At 40.9% G+C, this 18,998-nt stretch overlaps 1 protein-coding gene across 1 annotated transcript in view; it reads left to right on the top strand.

The window, feature by feature from the left end:
* The window catches only part of SYNPO2L (synaptopodin 2 like), a 45,512-nt gene that overhangs the window by 15,427 nt on the left and 11,087 nt on the right, over positions 1 to 18,998 (top strand). The window contains exons 2-3 of the mRNA XM_060769182.2: positions 2,396 to 2,547; positions 8,377 to 9,041. Coding sequence (XP_060625165.2) covers positions 2,396 to 2,547; positions 8,377 to 9,041 — 817 coding nt within the window. The remainder of the gene's footprint in view (positions 1 to 2,395; positions 2,548 to 8,376; positions 9,042 to 18,998) is intronic.

Raw genomic sequence — 18,998 nt, 5'->3', positions numbered from 1 at the left:
ATTACTAGGCTTCATGTTCCCATTCCAGGTTTTGTGGAGTTTTTTTTGGTTTGTTTGTGTTTTTAAAAAACATGTTAGAAGCAAAAGGGCAATGACTCTGAAAGGCCAGGATGATGGCACTTGTGCTGATGAATGTGGCAGATGGAATGAGCAATTTCTATTTTAAGATTGCAGGAAAAGCTAGGAGCTGATTCCCAAAGGCTGATAAAGCCCCAACAAATATTTAGACAGGTCGTGTTCAAGAGTCAGAGAGGGAGGACTGCCTCCCTATCTTTTTTATTCTTTCACTTCACACCAGAGACACTAAACATGCAATTTGGGAGCTCCTCAGTTTTCATTTCAATTAACATTTGATGCTGACAGCTCGGTGTTAATTAGGAACACAGAAGTTTGGCCTCTCCCTTCATGATTTAGAAACTAAACAACAATCGTGCAAGTAAGAAGTTTAATGTCACCTCTAGTTTAGCTCTTTGTCCTTCTGTGAACCCCATGCGAGTCTACTGAGCTTTCTAGGACTTTGGTACAAAAGATACGAGCTGCTGCGAAATCATACTAAGAAATCAGGGGTGGCTTGACTACATACAACATACACACTTCAATAAACATTCAGTTAGTGGTTTTAACCATTTCAGCCATAGCCATTTGACACTGAGATGTATAATGATGCTATTGGTGGAATGCTTTGAAGGTGGTGCATTTATGCCAAGCTTTGCTTTTTTGGAAAGGCATGACCTTTTAGAGGTCATAACTGTTTGGAAAACAAGAATCTCCATAGCCTTTTGGAGAAAAATGGCATTTACAACCATTTGAAAATAATAACCTTTTGTAAAAGTATGATTGTTCAGAGAAGAGTAAAAAACCTCATTTGAGTAAAATCTTCTCTTCAGTGATATTTATCTAATTATACTTATGCAAGGCAATTTGGCTTTCAGTTGTTAGACTGATAACCTGGTTTTCTCTGATCTGTTGGGAACAGAGATTGTGCCAATGCACAAAATATAGCAGTTCTTTAGGAGTATTTTTTTTCCAGTGCCCAAAAACATCTACTACTTGCATAAAACATCTTGTTTCTATATCATGCTCCTCAAGAGGCAAAAATAAAGTAGACTTCATTAAATGTAACATATCTGGTTTACACACAGCATTCATGTATTCGGCATGCAGGTACATAACTTCTCAATCCAGTTACAGATAAATTTGAAGTGATTTCTCTGTGCAGATAACACAGGGCATCTTTCTTATAATCAACAGCAATGTGTGTTTGCTTTTAACAGTCCAATGTCTAAAGCATCTCCTTGTTCTAAAATGGAGTCCAAGATCTCAGCAGTCCCAGGTCTGATCATGTGGTCTGCAGCCCCTCCTACAATCCCAAGAAACATAGAGTAAAAGGACAGCTGCATATCAAAACATAAATATGTAATACAGTAAGCAAACAGAAGCATATACAAACAAATTACTAGTGGAGGCTTGAAGAAGGTTGTTATTTCCAACATGCTTTAGTCTTAACATTAACAGAGCTCTCCAATATCTTAACCTATTTTGAGAGTAGGGTTTAGCACCTTGGACAGCTCTTTTAGAATTAAAAAACGAGAGCCCAGAACAGATTTGCCGCCACATTGGTGTAGAAGCCACCAACTGGTACTGACTAACTGATGACAAAGAGAAATCAAAGGGGGCACTATAGTTCAAATTTTGGGGTTTTACAAAGCATGACAACATTAGATGATCTCAATATTTTCTCAGTTGTATTGCCCCACTCCTCAATACAGGATAACAATATTTTACAGATTCATAAAAATAAATCTGTAATAAAAATAAGGATTTACATTATTGCCTTGCTAATATCATCACCATCACCATCGTTCATGTAATGAATATGGCCCAGTCTTTCATATATACCCCGAGCACTTGAAATGTTGTTTGTAAATGCCAAGGATGATTATTATCACAATGATATTAAAAGAATAATAATAAACTTTATTTATATTCCACTCGATCTCCCCAAGGGGACTCAGAGCAGATTACAGTACAGACATATGTAGGCAAACATTCATTCCATTTATACAGTGAACAATGTAATACAATACGCAAACAAAGGCAAAGGTTTCCCTGAATGAAGTTGATAATCTAAAGTTGATAATTTGGATATAGGACAGAGATACCTTTGAGGTATCTGTATAGAATTTCATTATAACACGCTACTCTCAACAAAAGCAGCTCATTTGATGACTTTGGCTAAAGCTCACAAAAACTCAGATGCTCAGATGTCATCCTACATTTGATGGGCAAAAGGGCTCTTTGTTGTTTCTGCTATGACAGACTAACTTGGCCACTTCTCTGGAAACTGTCCTTTTCCACCTCATTTTCCAGTGAATCTTTTTCTTTCCTTCCTTAGGTCCGCAAAAGAAGTAAAGCATGTCGTGGTGGACTGTGGGAAAATGATGAACTAGTCTCCATCAACGGAAGACCATGTTCTGGCCTCTCACATGCAAGTGCCATGCAGCTCATTGATTCTTCTAATGGTCTCCTCAGCATCGTTGTTAAAAGGTAATGGAGGTAATAGCTATTGGGATCGAGCTGTCTGAAATATGCAGTTCCTCATTGAATAAATTAGACACTATTTAATTCATGGTAGCCTTTTCATGAAGTTTTAATGCAGACCTGTACAGATACTCTTGTAAACAAGCTAATAAAGTATGAGGAGCTTTTTAATTGGGTTGCTGTGAGTTTTCTGGGCTGTATGGCCATGTTCTAGAAGCATTCTCTCCTGATGTTTCACCCACATCTATGGCAGGCAACCTCAAAGGGTCTGTTAGAAATTAGGCAAGTGAGGTTTGTGGAATAATGTCCAGGGTGGGAGAAAGAACTCTTGTCTGCTTGAGGCAAGTGTGAATGTTGCAGTTGGCCACCTTGATTAGTATTTAATACCCTTGCAGCTTCAAAGCCTGTCTGATTGCTGCCTGGGGTAATCCTTTGCTTGGAAGTGTTAGCTGGACCTGATTGATTCTTGTTTGAAATTTCCCTGCTTTTTAATTGGTTGATTTACAGGATCTAAAGGGTGTTCAGCAATGACTCTTCTTCAGGTCGCAGGTTCGAATCCAAAGAGACGAATGAGCTCCCTCTATCAGCTCCAGCTCCTCATGCGGGGACATGAGTGAAGCCTCCCACAAGGATGATAAAAACATCAAATCATCCAGGCGTCCCCTGGGCAACGTCCTTGCAGATGGCCAATTCTCTCACACCTGGAGCAACTTGCAGTTTCTTAAGTCGCTCCTGACACGACAAAAAAAAAATTCTGGGAAGAAGTTACTAATGGGTTGCCACAGGGTTCTTTCCTTGGTCCAGTGCTATTCAACATTCTTATAAACTGCTTTGGATGCTGGACTAGAGGGCAAATTTGCTGGTGGCACCAAATTAGAAGACATAGCAAATGTCCCAGAGGACAGGATCAAAATTCAAAATCACTTTAACAGATTAGAGAGCTGGGCCAAAATTAACAAAATGAATCTCAGTAGCGAGAAATGTAAGTTACTCCACTTAGGCAAAACAAAACATAAAACAAATCGGAGATATTGGGTGGGTGACACCTGTTTTGACCAAAGTATATGTGAAAGGGGTCTTGTAGTCTTAGTAGACTAAGAGCTGAACATGTGTCAAAGGTGTGATGTGGCAGTTAAAAAAGTCTCATTACAATTCTGGTCGATATCTATCTATAGGCGATCACTCATGGCCGAGTATAATTGTCTTCCAAAGGTAGAATCTTGGTGGTGGGTCCTCAAGTGACTGTAGAGGCCTATTTCAGATCCGCATGGTCTGTCACAGTGAGGACATAGGTTTCCAGGTGGAAGGCAGCCACAACAAGGGTTTGCTTGACGCACCTTTCTCTTGGCACGTTTGCCCCTTTCGCTTTCTATTTGTGCCTCTTCAAAATCCATAGCACTGGGCCAGGGCTTCCCAGTTCTTGGTGTTTATACCACATTTTTAAAGGATAGCTTGAAGCTCATCTTTAAATCTCTTTGGCTGCTCACCGATGTTCTGTTTTCTGTTCTTGAGCTGAGAATAAAGTAACTGCTTTGGGAGACAGTGATCAGGAATTTGGACAATATAATAATAATAATAATACCTCACAATTGTGTTAAAAAAAACAAAGTATGGATTGCTGATGTTGCAATCCCAGGTGACAGCAGGATTGAAGAGAAACAACTGCAAAAGATATGAGGATTTAAAGATCGAACTGCAAAGACTGTGGCACAAGCCAGTAAAGGTGGTCCCAGTGGTGATCGGCACACTGGGTGCAGTGCCTAAAGACCTTGGCCTGTAGTTAAATACAATCGCCGCTGACAGGATTACCATCTGCCAGCTGCAAAAGGCCACCTTACTGGGATCTGCACGCATTATTCGCCAATATATCACACAGTCCTAGACACTTGGGAATTGTCCAACGTGTGATCCAGTTCAACAGGCAGCAGGGTGTCTGCTGTGGATTCATCTTGTGGTGTTTCTAATAATCATCATCATCATCATCATCATTATCATCTTTATTTATACCCCGCAACCATCTCCCCAGGGGGACTCAGGGCGGCTTACATGAGGCCAAGCTCAACAATACAACAATGCAAATAAACAACATACAACAACAGTAAAATATGAATATGAAAATGAAAATAAAATACAAGAAAAATATAAATAAATATCAACAATATAAAATCACAATAATTTAAACACAAGAACAATGTGGCCAGTCCAGCAAAGTTGATGGTGAAGAACCATTCCTTGAATGCTGGTGGTGAAGAATGTCATATTGAAGATGACGCAATGAATTCAAACTACAGGAAAAAGGGGTTCCATCTAAACATTCAGAAAAACTTACTTATGATGGGAACTGTTCGGCAATTGAACATGCTGCTACAGAGTGTGGTGGAGTCTCCTTTTTGGAGGTTTTAAAACAGATGACCAACTTTTTATCATGTCAGAAGTGACTTGAGAAATTGCAAGTTGCTTTTGGTGTGAGAGAATTGACCGTCTGCAATGATGTTGCTCAGGGGATGCCCGGATGCAGGGCGGCTCAACCCATTATGCAAAGTAAGCATTTGCAGTATAGTTGATGTTTCCCAGGGGCGCTCTTGAGGCACTCTTGGGGGAAAATAGACCTTGACATATGTGAGTTGTAGTTACTGGGATGTATAGTTCACCTACAATCAAAGAGCATTCTGAACTCCACCAGTGATGGAATTGAACCAAATATGGCACACAGTACTCCCATGACGAACAGAAAATATATATCAGTGATTGGTTGTTGGGGGGGGGGGGGGCAAAATACTGTTTGCTTATTGTTGAAAATTACCTAGGGCTGCCTCTGTCCGGATGTTTTATCATCCTGTGGGAGGCTTCTCTCATTTCCCTGCAAGAGAATCTGGAGCTGACAGATGGGAGGTCACTCTATCTCACGGATTCGAACTGCCGACCTTCAGGCCAGCAGTTCAGCCAGCACATTCATTGTGCCACTGCAGCTCCCAGATGACCAACTGAAGAGAGTGCTTTGAGTGTGTATTCCTGCATGGCAGGGATTGCACTGGATGGCCTTTATGGCCTCTTCTAACTCTAGGATTCTATTCTTCAGGCTCAGTTTTTTGGTGGCTTGTTTTAAACAGGATATTAGACATGTAAGATCCGTTTTCTCATTCATTGCTCCAAGCATCTTGAGTCTTTTAAAACCAAGTCATCTTGCTTTGTCTGTATAGCTTTAGGATCCAAGAAATCTGTGGCCCGAGCAGATGTATGTTGCACTGGCACGCTAATAATTTATGCACAGAATTTGAGAGCCCAATTTAAACATGGAGCCAGCCAGAAGGAATGTTGCATGGGAGAAGTTCTTGCTTGCTTGGCATCAGGTTTAAATAAGAGCCGCGTAACAGGATCGTGTGCTCCCAGTGTCCACATTTTGTAACATTCTCTGGAGCGTGCTGCAACCTGATAGTGACTTTACTTTCTTTTATATTATAATCTTGTTTTGTATAATTACATTAGATTCCAAAATTACTACTGTTGAGGAGCTAAAGGCTTTTCAGAACAAAAGGCTTCTGGAAAGAAGACAGACCCAAGCAGTGTGTTAACTGATCTGTTATGCCCCCTCGACCACAAACTGACCTCCTGGTGAGTCAGGAAGTGTGCTTGTGGATCTTTGCATCTCAATCAACAAGCAGAAAAAAAAAACGTCAGGACAAAACAAACTGAGGAAAATAAGACCACACAATGTATTGATTACAACTGCCTATAAGGTTGGTGTTATCATGGGACTTGATCTTATTGGTTCAATGAGACAAATACCCTGGAACGACAGCTATGGGATTCCACATGGGTGGATGCCAATGTGTGATTTTTTTCTCTCTACCTCATCCAGTGGGGTGCACTCATAAGAAGCAGCCTGTCTGATAAGTATCAGCACTGGACAAATACAGAGAAGAGAAAGTAAGGGAAATTGAGTATTCTTATGGGAATGATGTGGTTTCCTCTCAAAGGGAGGTATTTGTTTAGCTTCCGGTTGAGCTGTGTATCCAACTTTTCCCCCGAATGCTTCAGCGCTAGCCCTGTCCTCACAAGCACTCGGCATTCTGGTCTTCATGGGTACACAATGATCAGCTTCAGAGGATTTTACGTTTTGAACCTGAATTTCTGGTGGGTTTTTAAAATACAGTGTTTTTGGCTGGATGTGTGTTGCAGCACACATTGGGGGTGTGCATTTTGTGGACAGCCCAACCTCAAGTCAGCTCCAAACAGCATTTCAGTGCCTGCATAGAACAGCTTTTGGATTCAATTCTACTTCTATTGCAGTGACTAATGATGCATCTACACTGTAGAATGAATGCAATTTGCCACCACTTTAACTGACATGGAACAATGCTATGGAATCCTGGGAGTTGTAGTTTGGGGAGGCATCAGCACTCTTTGGCAGAGAAAACTAAAAACTTTATAACATTACAGTTCTCATGATTCTACAGTATTGAGCCATGGGAGTTCAGATGGTGGCAAACTGCATTAATTCTACAGGAAAGGTGAAACTAATTGTTTTTCCCTTTTTCGTATGTGTTTATTTATTTATTTAAAACATTTATACCCTGTCCTTCTCAACCTCCGCGGAGGGACTCAGAACGGCTTCCAAACAGGCAACAATTTGATGCCAAACATAATATAAAACTCATAATAAATACATACATAAAATTAAAATAATTCTAAATATGCATTAAGAACCCACTCGCCAGATTAAAATCACCAGAATTAAAATCGTCATTCAATGCAGTCCAAGTCCTGTCCAATAAATCTTGCCTTTCCTAGTAAACAAACTACTCTGTGGATGGCTAATCCCATAACCAGGATTTCAGCTTCTTCCAGAAGGTCAGGAGGGAGGGTGCATATCTAACCTCATTGGGAAGGGAGTTCCATAGCCGAGGGGCCACCACGGAGAAGGCCCTGTCTCTCGTCCCCACCAAACGCGACTGCGATGGTGGTGGGATCGAGAGCAGAGCCTCCCCGTCAGTTTACTTGTTAGTTTTCATAAAATGATTGCTGAACCATGATTGAACAAATTCTTCCTCCTCCTCCTCTTCTTCTGGTGGAGATTACAACTACTTTTCCATGTCATTTCTGAAACTTGTGCCAAATTTCTGTTAATGGAAATCTTGTTAGCTGAGGTATAGATCTCTGAATCTTATGAAGGCTAACATTCAAAATCTGGACACCAAAATCCTGAGTTTGTTCTGGATGCACAGTGAAGCACTAAATACACACACAACTCTCAATATACAGTCATTGCCTTGTATAGCAGTTCCTGGAAACACAAGCAAAAGGGGAGTGATTGCATTGATGTACTTATGCATGAGGGTTTTCCATAGGCATCTGGTTAGTTACTGTATAAACAGGGGGATGAAGCAGGTAGGGCTTTGATCTCATACATCAGGGGTCCACAAACTTTGTAAACAGAGGGCCAGGTCACAGTCTCTCAAACTGTTGGAGGGCCGGATTGAATGAATTCCTATGCACACTGCACATATCTTATTTGCAGTGCAAAAAAACCCCCGTAAAAACAATACATTAATTAAAATGAAGAACAATTTTAACAAAAATAAACTTACTAGTATTTCAGTAGGAAGTGTGGGCCTGCTTTTGGCTGATGAGATAGGATTGTTATTGTTGTTATGTGCTTTCAAGTCATTTCAGACTTAGGTTGACCCTAAGCAAGGGCCGGGTAAATGACCTTGGAGGGCCATATCCGACCCCCAGGCCTTAGTTTGAGGACCTCTGTCATACATCATGTCTCTTGTCATTTTTAACTGATTCAAATCTCCCCCCTCCCCCCCCCCCTCTCTCTCATTCTCTCAGGGCAACTACTGGGGACCAGTCCAATGTGAGACTCCTACATTCCCCTCCTCCCAGGCAGCTGCAAGTAGTTTCACCAACTTCGCCTTTTGGCCAGGTATCTCAGGTGCGTAGTCCTGAACCTGCAGGTCCCTGTGTAGTTCTAGAACCTGAGCAGCAGCCCAAGAGACAGCAGCACTTGGAGATCCTAACATCCCCTCCAGACAGTGAAGCATACTATGCTGAGACGGATAGTGACGCTGACAACATTGCTCAGGAAAAGCAGCGGAGAGCGCGCAAGAAGGGCCCCCGTTCTCCTCCAGAGGGAGGGAACAACAAGGTGGGTGAGACACCGGATGAAGTGTCTCTCTCAGAGCTGAGTGGGTATGACAGCACCCCTGAAGCAACAACACAAGCTAGAGAAGGAGGAGAAGGCCTCAGTGGGGTGGCCAAGAGGGAGATTGTCTGCCAGCCAGGAAGTCGCACAGACACCCCCTTTTCTGAGAGTGAAGCTTTGCTCCAGCCTCCTTTCCTTGAAGACCGAGAGCCATCCCCAGAGGCCATGCTTTTACCACATAAAACTAAGAACATTCGAGCAGAGAGGCACCTGATCCCTATGATAGGGCCTGTGGAGCACCCTGTCGACGAGGACCTGACTACCAGCTATGCTGAGAAAGCCAAGGAAGCTAGTAAGTTTTTTGTGATATACTGCTGCTGCTGATATTTGCCATTCAACTTATTTCTTGGTACAGAGCACAGCATGTTAAGAAGCAGATACAACTCTGGTTATAATCCCATCAATATGTAAATCATAAGTATCCTCCACCAATATTTTGCTTGCGTCATTTCACCCATCAAAATTATATTTGGAGACAGGTGGAAGGAACATTAACCTTAAAGGTGGTAAATGATGACGATTTCAATTCTGGAGATTTTCATCCGGTGAGTGGGTTCTTAATGCATATTTAGGATTATTTTAATTTTGTGGATGTATTTATTATGTGTTTTATATTATGTTTGGCATCGAATTGTTGCCTGTTTGGAAGCCATTCTGAGTCCCTCTGTGGAGGTTGAGAAGGTTGGGATATAAATGTTTTAAATAAATACATCTATATAAATAAAAATGTAATGTTCGTTTGTGGGATTAACATAACTCAAAAACCACTGGACGAATTGACACCCAATTTGGACAGAATACACCTAACAACCCAATGAGTGAGCATCACTCAAAAAAATGGATTTTGTCATTTGGGAGTTGTAGTTGTTGGGATTTATAGTTCACCTACAATCAAAGAGCATTCTGCACTCCACCAACGATGGAATTAAACCAAATTTGACACACAGGACTCCCATGACCAGCAGAAAATACTAGAAGGGTTTGGTGGGCACTGACCTTGAGTTTCGTAGTCATAGTTTACCAACACCCAGAGAACACTGTGGACTCAAACAATCATGGATCTGGACCAAACTTGACACGAATACTCCATATGTCCAAATGTGAACACAGATGAAGTCTGGGGGAAATAGACCTTGACATTTGGGAGTTGTAGTTACTGGGATTCATAGTTCACCTCAATCAAATAGTGTTTTGAACCCCACCAACGATAGAATTGGGACAAACTTTCCACACAGAACCCCCATGACCAACAGAAAATACTGAGTCTTTTGGTGGTCTTTGGCAACCCTTCTGACACCCCCTCGTAACCCCCCCCCCCATGGGTCCCGACCCCCAGGTTGAGAAATGCTGCCTTAAGGCCAGCCAGTCCAACACCCTTCACCAGGGCAAGAAAACATAACCAAAACCCTCCTGACAAAGAGCCATCCAACAACCATAGATATAGATAGATATATATGATTCACACACAGAGATATATATGTATATGACAGATATAGTATCATAGATTTGAAAGGGACCCCTAAAGAAGGACAATGATATGTTGCATGTTCCAGAGTAGGCAAGCCAGACAATCTCCACATCAACACTGACAAAGGAACAGCAAGAAATACTGTTTACCCACAAGCATAAAGACATTACATATATTAGAAACCAACACTTTCTCATTACTTTATTTTCCAGATCACCAGACTGGGCCACAGCAACGTGTAGTAGGGGATGGCTAGTAATAAATAAATGTACACAGAATTAAAAATAATTCAAGGAAATGTTGAAATGGTGATTATTAAAAAACAGTGCTTACTAATGTAATCAATTGTCAGAACTAACGATTAGGCACCAAACCTGGCTTGTCAGACATAAGCAGTGCAGGTGCACAAGACAGATAGTGTGGTGTAATGGTTATAGTCCCGGACTTGGGTGCTCTGGGAACAAATTCCTACTGAACCATGAGGCTCACTGAACAACCTGAAGCCCATTACAGTTTCTTCACTTAACCTACCTTATAGGGCATCTCTGAGGGTAAAGTGGGGATGAATGTACCTGAACACATTAGAGGAAAGGCACAATGTCAGTGGATTTAATAAGTAAATATTGAAAAGCTTTAACAGCTGAAAAATCTAGGCCTCTGAGTCCTCTTTGCAGTTCTGCCGCTTTCTGCCAAATGCCTTGTAATCTTACTTCTGGGATGACCTCCAGCAGAGCGTTGTGTTCCTGGCAAATAGTAGAGGTGATCTCATGGTCTGTAGGCAGTTGTCCTTCCTTGGTAAATGATCTCTGCAAAGAGATTTGGAAAAAATGGCCCAGGACAGGATTGTGATTTCATCCCAGTAATTCAGCTCAAATGATGCAGCAAGATGAGTAGGAGAGACAAAATCAGTGTATACAGCAAAACAAGAAAAGTGAAAGGAAACATTACACTGTGTAACAAAATCTGTAATTTTTTATGTCCCTGGTTGAAAGTATTTTATTTCCTGTTTAATTGTGCAGTACTTATTTTGAAAGTAGTTCTTCTACTCCAGAAACTTTTGTTTTGGTGGCTGCCCAAAATCTAGGTTGATTTGATTGAGACTCTATGAAATATTCACTGAAAAACTATAGCAGAATGTACTGCAGGATGTCCTGCAACAACAAAGTTTTAACAATGCATTGTCGAAGGCTTTCATGGCCGGAATAACTGGGTTGTTGTAGGTTTTTTTGGGCTATATGGCCATGTTCTAGAGGCATTTTCTCCTGACGTTTCGCCTGCATCTCACTACCTCTGAGGATGCTTGCCATAGATGCAGGTGAAACGTCAGGAGATAATGCCTCTAGAACTTGACCATATAGCCCAAAAAAACCTACAACAACCCAAAGTTTTTACAGTTTAATAAACTATTTTTGATACTGTTCTTTTATCTGGGTGGAAGCCACAAGGGGGTGCTAGAGAGAAGAATAGTCCATTTTATGTGGGTGGAGGGTGGGTTGAAGGAGCTAAACAATTTCCCTCTGTTTTTCTGTTATTCCCACCACCTATGTTGCCATTGTTGAAAAAACGGTTGTTTATGACATGGGAAGGGGTGGGGGGAAGGAAGAGAAAAATGAAGTTCAGCAGGGACAAATGCAAGATACTCCACTTGGGCAGAAAAAATGAAATGCAATGATACAGAATGGGGGACGCCTGGCTCGAGAGCAGAACATGTGAAAAAGATCTTGGGGTCCTCCTGGACAAGTTAAACATGAACCAACAATGAGATGTGGCGGCAAAAAAAGCCAATGGGATTTTGGCCTGCATCAATAGGAGTATAGTGTCTAGATCCAGGGAAGTCATGCTCTCCCTCTATTCTGCCTTGGAATACTGTGTCCAGTTCTGGGCACCACAATTGAAGGGAGATGTTGACAAGCTGGAATGTGTTCAGAGGAGGGTGACTAAAATGATCAAGGGTCTGGTGAACAAGCCCGATGAGGAGCGGCTTAAAGAGCTGGGCATGTTTAGCCTGCAGAAGAGACATTATAGCCATAAATAAATATGTGAGAGGAAGTCATAGGGAGGAGGGAGCAAGCTTGTATTTTGCTGCCCTGGAGACTAGGACGCGGAACAATGGCGTCAAACTACAAGAAAGGAAATTCCACCTGAACATGAGGAAGAACTTCCTGAGTGTGAGAGCCATTCAGCAGTGGAACTCTCTGCCCCGGAGTGTGGTGGAAGCTCCTTCTTTGAAAGCCTTTAAACAGAGGCTGGATGGCCATCTTTCAGGGTTGCTTTGAATTTGATTTTCCTGCTTCTTGGCAGGGGGTTGGACTGGATGGCCCATGAGGTCTCTTCCAACTCTATGATTCTATAATTCTATCTTGAAGGTCTCCCATTCATTGGGTCACCCACTCATAGGTGTCTGCCTATGAGCATTCCCATGAGCCGCCTGAAAGTGCAACTTGCTTATAAATCAAGAAGCACGCTCCCTATCTGCTTTTTAAAAATACAAAGTGCACAACGCCACTGCACTACTGAAACTTTACAATATATTGTTTGCCCCACTTCCCATTTTTCCTTGAAAACAAACCACATTAGATGGGAATGTGCTCTTTGTTTCCAAGAGTATTATTACCTTTCTGAGGATGATTCTTCAAATCGTAGTGTGTACTTCCATATGACTTTTTTACAGCAAAAATGTATATTCTCCCCATTACCACGCTCATTGAGCAGCCATAAAACCGTCAAGAAGAGCCAACAGCCTATGTGTGCTGAGTGATTGGATTTGTTTGATGTCCCGTCCGGAGTTTCAGTCACCTTAGACCAAATCTATTTTTCTCTTTTGAATAATACGCAGACATGAAGCAAATGCTGAGCAAGGCATGCCCATCTGTTCTCTTCAATCTGAGCGCCCTAGCTGTGGGTGAGCAATGTCTTGCCTCATGGCTTATTTTCATAGGCAGCATCAGAACAATTAGAGAAGCCTTGTGGAAGCCACATTTTGAGCATAGAAACTTTCAAAATATATGTAATGCTACAGAGTGAGCCATTCAGTAGAAGCTGATATAATGTGTCCCATTTTTGGACAAGTGTTAATTTTTTATACATAGAACATTTCAGTGCAGAATCAAGCATCTGAAATTGATTAAATAAATACAAACTTTTCTAGGGAGGTCCTGACAAACCTATCCCCACACAGAAATAAATACTTATCTATAAAACAAAGTAATTCACATTGACAAGATCAATTCTAGAACCCACAACTGAACAATTTTACAAAAAAATGACAAAACTATTTAAAAACTTTTCTCCCAACTTCAAATCTTTTTTTTTCCCCCCGTTGGGCAAAATATTATAATACCTGCAATGGAGTTGAGGAGAGATAAAGAGAATGATGATGGTGTAGTCATGGACACCTTCCATGCCAAGTCTCCCACAACCTCACCACTGCCCCATTTCCAAACCATGGGCTGGCTACCCAGTCAATTTTAAACAAGGAATTTATATTGGCATTTTACTGGTATGAATTAATTTTAATGTGCTTTAATCTTATTTCTATACATTTTCATATTTTTAATGGTTTTATCTTTCCAACCATCTTTTAACTAGGTTGACCCTTGTTTTGAGCCTTTAGGAGAGGCGAATAAGAAATAAAATGTACTGTATATTTGTTTGTTATTTGTTTGTTTTAAAGGGCTAAAGCAGCTTTTACCAAAACAACCAACTAAACAAAATCCCAAGCCAGGAACTCTCAGACTCAGTCTGCTTAGATATATCCTACCTCTGTTCACGCCCAGTGTTTATTTTAGAATTTTTAATTTATTACATCTGACCCGGCCATAAGGTTTTAAATTTTGTGTGTTATCACATATATGTGAGTTATATTAATTGTACTGTTTTATTTGCTTGCTGTTTTGTTTTTATTGATGTGTTGTTGGGCTTGGCCTCATGTAAGCCACCCCGAGTCCCCTTGGGGAGATGGTGGTGGGGTATAAATAAAGTTTTATTTTATTTTATTAAGGTCTTCACAATGCATAGCTATTTCCAGTGAGTATCTTGGAGATTTTAGTTTTAAATGGACTTTGTTCCACTTTGAGCAAAGTTGACAGATTCCAGAGTCTGCTTTTTCTTTGCATGTTAGGAGCGACTTGAGCAACTGCAAGTCACTTCTGCTGTGAGAGAATTGGCCATCTGCAAAGACGTTGCCCAGGGGATGCCCTGGATGTTTTATCATCCTGTGGGAGGCTTCACTCATGTCTCCGCATGAGAAGCTGGAGCTGACAGACAGAACCTCATCCCTGGATTCAAACTGCCAACCTTTCAGTCAGCTTTCCTGTCGGCACAAGGGTTTAACCCATTGTGCAAGATACTCCAGAGTCTGCTGAAAACTCCAGAATATCCCATGGCTTCAGAGCAGTATAGACAACTTTATCAAGTTTGATTCAGCCTGATCACTATCTAGACTTCAATTCCCAGAAATCCTAGGCAGGTGACCAGCTGTTAAGAATCGTAAGTGCTGAAGTCCAAAACACTCAGAAGAACAAAAATTGGCACTGGTCTAGGCAGATCCCTCATCAGCATCTTTCCATGCATTCATCAGTGCAGGAAACGGGGATGGATTGTATTTGTGTGCCACCTCTGCTGCTCTATATGAGCTCCTGACTGTCATGGACGACTTTTATAATATCGGAATTGTGCACCCACACAGCCAGGAAGAAAAGGGCAATTCTTTTTTCTCTCCTTCTTCCTGATCATGCAGATGCCCCATTTTGACAGATAGAAGCACTTACATGATTAACTGATCTCCTCTTCTTCTTTATGGTTGTATGACTGCCTCTGTCAACATCAGAATGGGGCATCGATGCGATCAGGAAGAAGGAGGGTAGGGTTGACCCCTTCTTCTTCTAAGTTGTACAGGTGGCCCATTCTGATATCACCAAAGGCATCAATGATGGCCAGAGTGCTCATGGTGCTCTATGGCCAGTTAGGAGCAGTAGTTACATGGAAGTAAGATGCAGGCATCTGTGCTTCCTAGCCAAGTAAACAATGGCCCTAGATTTGGCACAAATGTGCTGGATCTGGTCTGTTGGACATCTTTACACAGGGCTGATTTGCCCAGTGTAGATGATCCCGTAACTTAAAAAAAATGTTTGTGAAGCTTGATGAGAGTTAGACAGGGACAGAAATGGTGTCTCAACTTTTGAAAATGTGCACCCCAGTGATTACACTTAGGATTGATAGGGCAATCTGTTGGGGCGGATATTCTCATTTTTAAATACAAAATTCAATTGTTATCCCGGATTTGTCATATGTTCTTCCTCTGACTGCGCTCTTGTGTTGCTTGGGTTCTTGTGTCTTGGTTTTCATCTGTGAAGTATTGGAGGGCATACTATGACTCTCAATATGTGTTGCACTCCAGGCTAAGAAACCCTCTGACTTTAAACACCACACTGCTGAGTAAAATGAAAGCAGTTTATTGAATATAATTAAAAGCAGTAGCAAGAAAGAGCAATCCACAAAAATAGGTAAATCCAAATAGGTAGAAAGATAGGAACAAATAATTCAGGAAATTAGTCCATCAAATTTCATGAAAACAAATACTGGAACTTCCAAGGCAAAACCCCAAAGAACTTGAGCATGAATCAAACAAAGCATTTCAGCATGGGAATTACAAGGCACTTAATACAGGAATCTATCCAAGGCAAGGCTTCCAGGGACCTGAGACTAAGTCTTGACTCAATTCCAACGTTGCTTCGCCTGGATACAAATTCTGTACTTGACATTTTTATCCCCTAAGCTTCTCTATATCCCAAGCGACCAGGAACTGCTTTCTTCTCAGCCTTGAATCTGTTATCAGTTTCTCCTGCAATCTGGCAGAGCACTTGAGAGCCTGGTTTGTTTTTCTTTGCTGGCTGACTGAAAGCACTTCTCCTATCTACTGGCTCATTAATTTCTGCATCTGGACCAGGCGCCGAGCCTTTCTCAGGCTCCAAGCCTTGAGAATTCTCTGGTAGTAATTCAGGCCCTGGGAACAGACCATCATCCCCAAACCCTTCAGGAACATTCCCATCAGAAAAGTCATTTTGAACATGAATCCCATTGTCATTCTCTGCATCTTGATCAACCTCATCATTAGGCATATGAACCTCATTGTCACTCCCAACATCCAGAGTACCCTGATCATTAGACACAATCACAGCCTGAAAGAGACAATTGCAGCCAAGAGGCATGAATGTGATCTCATGTGCATTGGAAAGGGAAACCTTTGCCAGTCTTCTCTTACATTGTATAGCCTAAGAAGTATTGTTCCATAAGCATTTTCTGCTGTTCAGTGAGCAAAGAAATGCTGTTGAGTCCAAAAGAATGTTTTAATTTATTTACACCTCTCACGTATGACTGGCAGCTGCTCTAAACCTGACTTCTTAGACTTGACTGCCTATTCACTGTGACATCAGTCATGGAAAAATTGCTTTGCCTGCCAATGTGCATTCAACTTTGGCTATATTCAGAATATATTCTTGCCATAGTGTGTCAGCTTCTCTTTACAGATAATATGTCTGGATCTGACTGGGGCAAAACTAATAAGACATGATGTAGTACACATTAAGTGTACAGGCAGTCCCCAAGTTACGAACAAGTGTCGAAGGCTTTCATGGCTGGCATCACTGGGTTGCTCTGAGTTTTCAGGGCTGTATGGCCATGTTCAAGAAGCATTCCCTCCTGATGTTTTGCCCACATCTATGGGAGGCATCCTCAGAGGTTGTGAGGTCTGTTGGAAACTAGGCAAGTGGGGTTTATATAAATGTGGAATGTCCTGGGTGGGAGAAAGAACTCTTGTCTGTTGGAGGCAATGTGGATGTTGCAATTGGCCACCTTGATTGAGGCAAATGTGAATGAAAATAGGTTCCATAGATTTGTTCTTAAGTTGAATTTGTACGTAAGTCAGAACAGGTACATTTTTTAAGTGTAACTCCAGAAATAGATCGATAGATATTGTATAGCATTGGGAAGAGTTAACACCCCTGTGGTGTTTGTTTTGCTGTTTGTGCCCCTATTCAGAAGATTTCACCTCATTTTCTGTCCCTGTGATAATTGAATTTTGAAAAAAAGGCTTATTGTGGGAAAAAAGATTGGTGATAAAGGTTCAGTGGATACACCTCTTCTCCATGATAACTCTTCCAGGAGTGAATTTCTCTCCCGAGGGGTAGATTTCTCTCACTTCCTGTTGTTTCATCCATGTTCCTAATCATGAATAGGTTGTAAGTCAGATGTTTGTAGCTTGGGGACTGCCTGAATTTACATTCCTATATTGTTGTTCTTAATATGCAATCATATGCTTACCTATCAGGTTAAAATCAGCGACCTATACAAGTTCTCAACTTTGCTATTTCAGTTTATAGACTGAATGAATGTTTTTCCAAAACAGTCATAGAGCCAAACACAACACAATATTTCTCCCCTAAATGTGACTCCTTTGGTGGCAGTTAACAGTTCTCATTTCAACGAGTTGGTGAATCTGCTCCAATTTTTAACTCCAAACTTTAAAGGAGCTATCCATGGTTCTGAAACTATTTTAGACCGTTCATTTTAAATGCTAAGCTAAAGCACATGGCCCCTGACATACAACACCAGTTGTCTTTGCATTCCTTAAATATAAAGTTAGAGTATAAATCAAACCTATCAATGTTGTTTTCAAATCCAGGCATATCTCATCAATAAATATCTATTGACAATATTCACATTGAAAAAAAGATTAGGATCCCTGACTTTTGTTTCCGCAAAACTCAGGACAGAAAGAAGGTGGATCAATCTCCTTCGGCTTTCATTAGAGAGCCTTTGCTAAAGTAAGGGCCCTTCCACATAGACATATAACCTAGAATATCAAGACATAATAACCCACAATATCTGCTTTGAACTGGGTTATCTGAGTCCACACTGCCATAGAACCCAGTTCAAAGCAGACAATGTGGTATTTTATTCAGCTGTGTGGAAGGGGCCTAGGAAGACCTGCCAAGCTGCCATCTATTGCAGTAAATTTCCATTGACATGGCCAGACCTCCCCAATTCACCTTTCCCTATAAATAGCCTAGCTTTAGAGGTTCCTGTGCTAAATCTCTGGCTGATGTAAAAGACAGCTCATAGAAATATGTGATTCTACAAAGGTTATTTGTTGTGTGTATATATATTTATCAAACAAGATCTTTTTATGACATAAAGCTAAATATCAGGAGAAAAATTCATAAACAAACTATATAATAACAAACTACAATTATACAGAAAAATAACCTAAAGTACACGATAAAAACAAAAAATGGAGTGAAAGGGCGAGTCTTCCCACTACCACAGTTTGTGATAATAAATGACCTCTTCTGCTTATCAAATTAGCTCAAATTTCTTACATGCCATAAGATAATTTCTATTTTTCTACACATAAACATATTTATACTCATTTATTATTCTTCACCTCTAAAAACTTATTGACTTACTCCAGTGTTTTCTTGCCAATCCTGATTAAAATTAATGTTTTTTTTTCTTCTTTAACCAGAATCATCTATTTTTCCATTTCAGCCAGGACACATTTTCAATAGCCAATGACTTCTTTATGGAATGGTTTTAACTTCTCACTTCTCTGCACAGAGTAGTAACCATGTATAGCCGTGTCCTGCAACATCTTTTCATATCTTATACCATACTAATAATCTAACAGCCCCAATGAAACAGTTCCGGTTTCAACTGAATTTTGAATCTCAAATAAACCTTTATCCAAAGATTTTTTTGCTCTATCATACATTCATCACTCTT

This window comes from Anolis sagrei, chromosome 3 (genome assembly GCF_037176765.1).
Source record: "Anolis sagrei isolate rAnoSag1 chromosome 3, rAnoSag1.mat, whole genome shotgun sequence".
Lineage (NCBI taxonomy): Eukaryota > Metazoa > Chordata > Lepidosauria > Squamata > Dactyloidae > Anolis > Anolis sagrei.
Note: the sequence above shows the minus strand (reverse complement) of the source record. Positions and strands in the feature narration are given on the sequence as shown.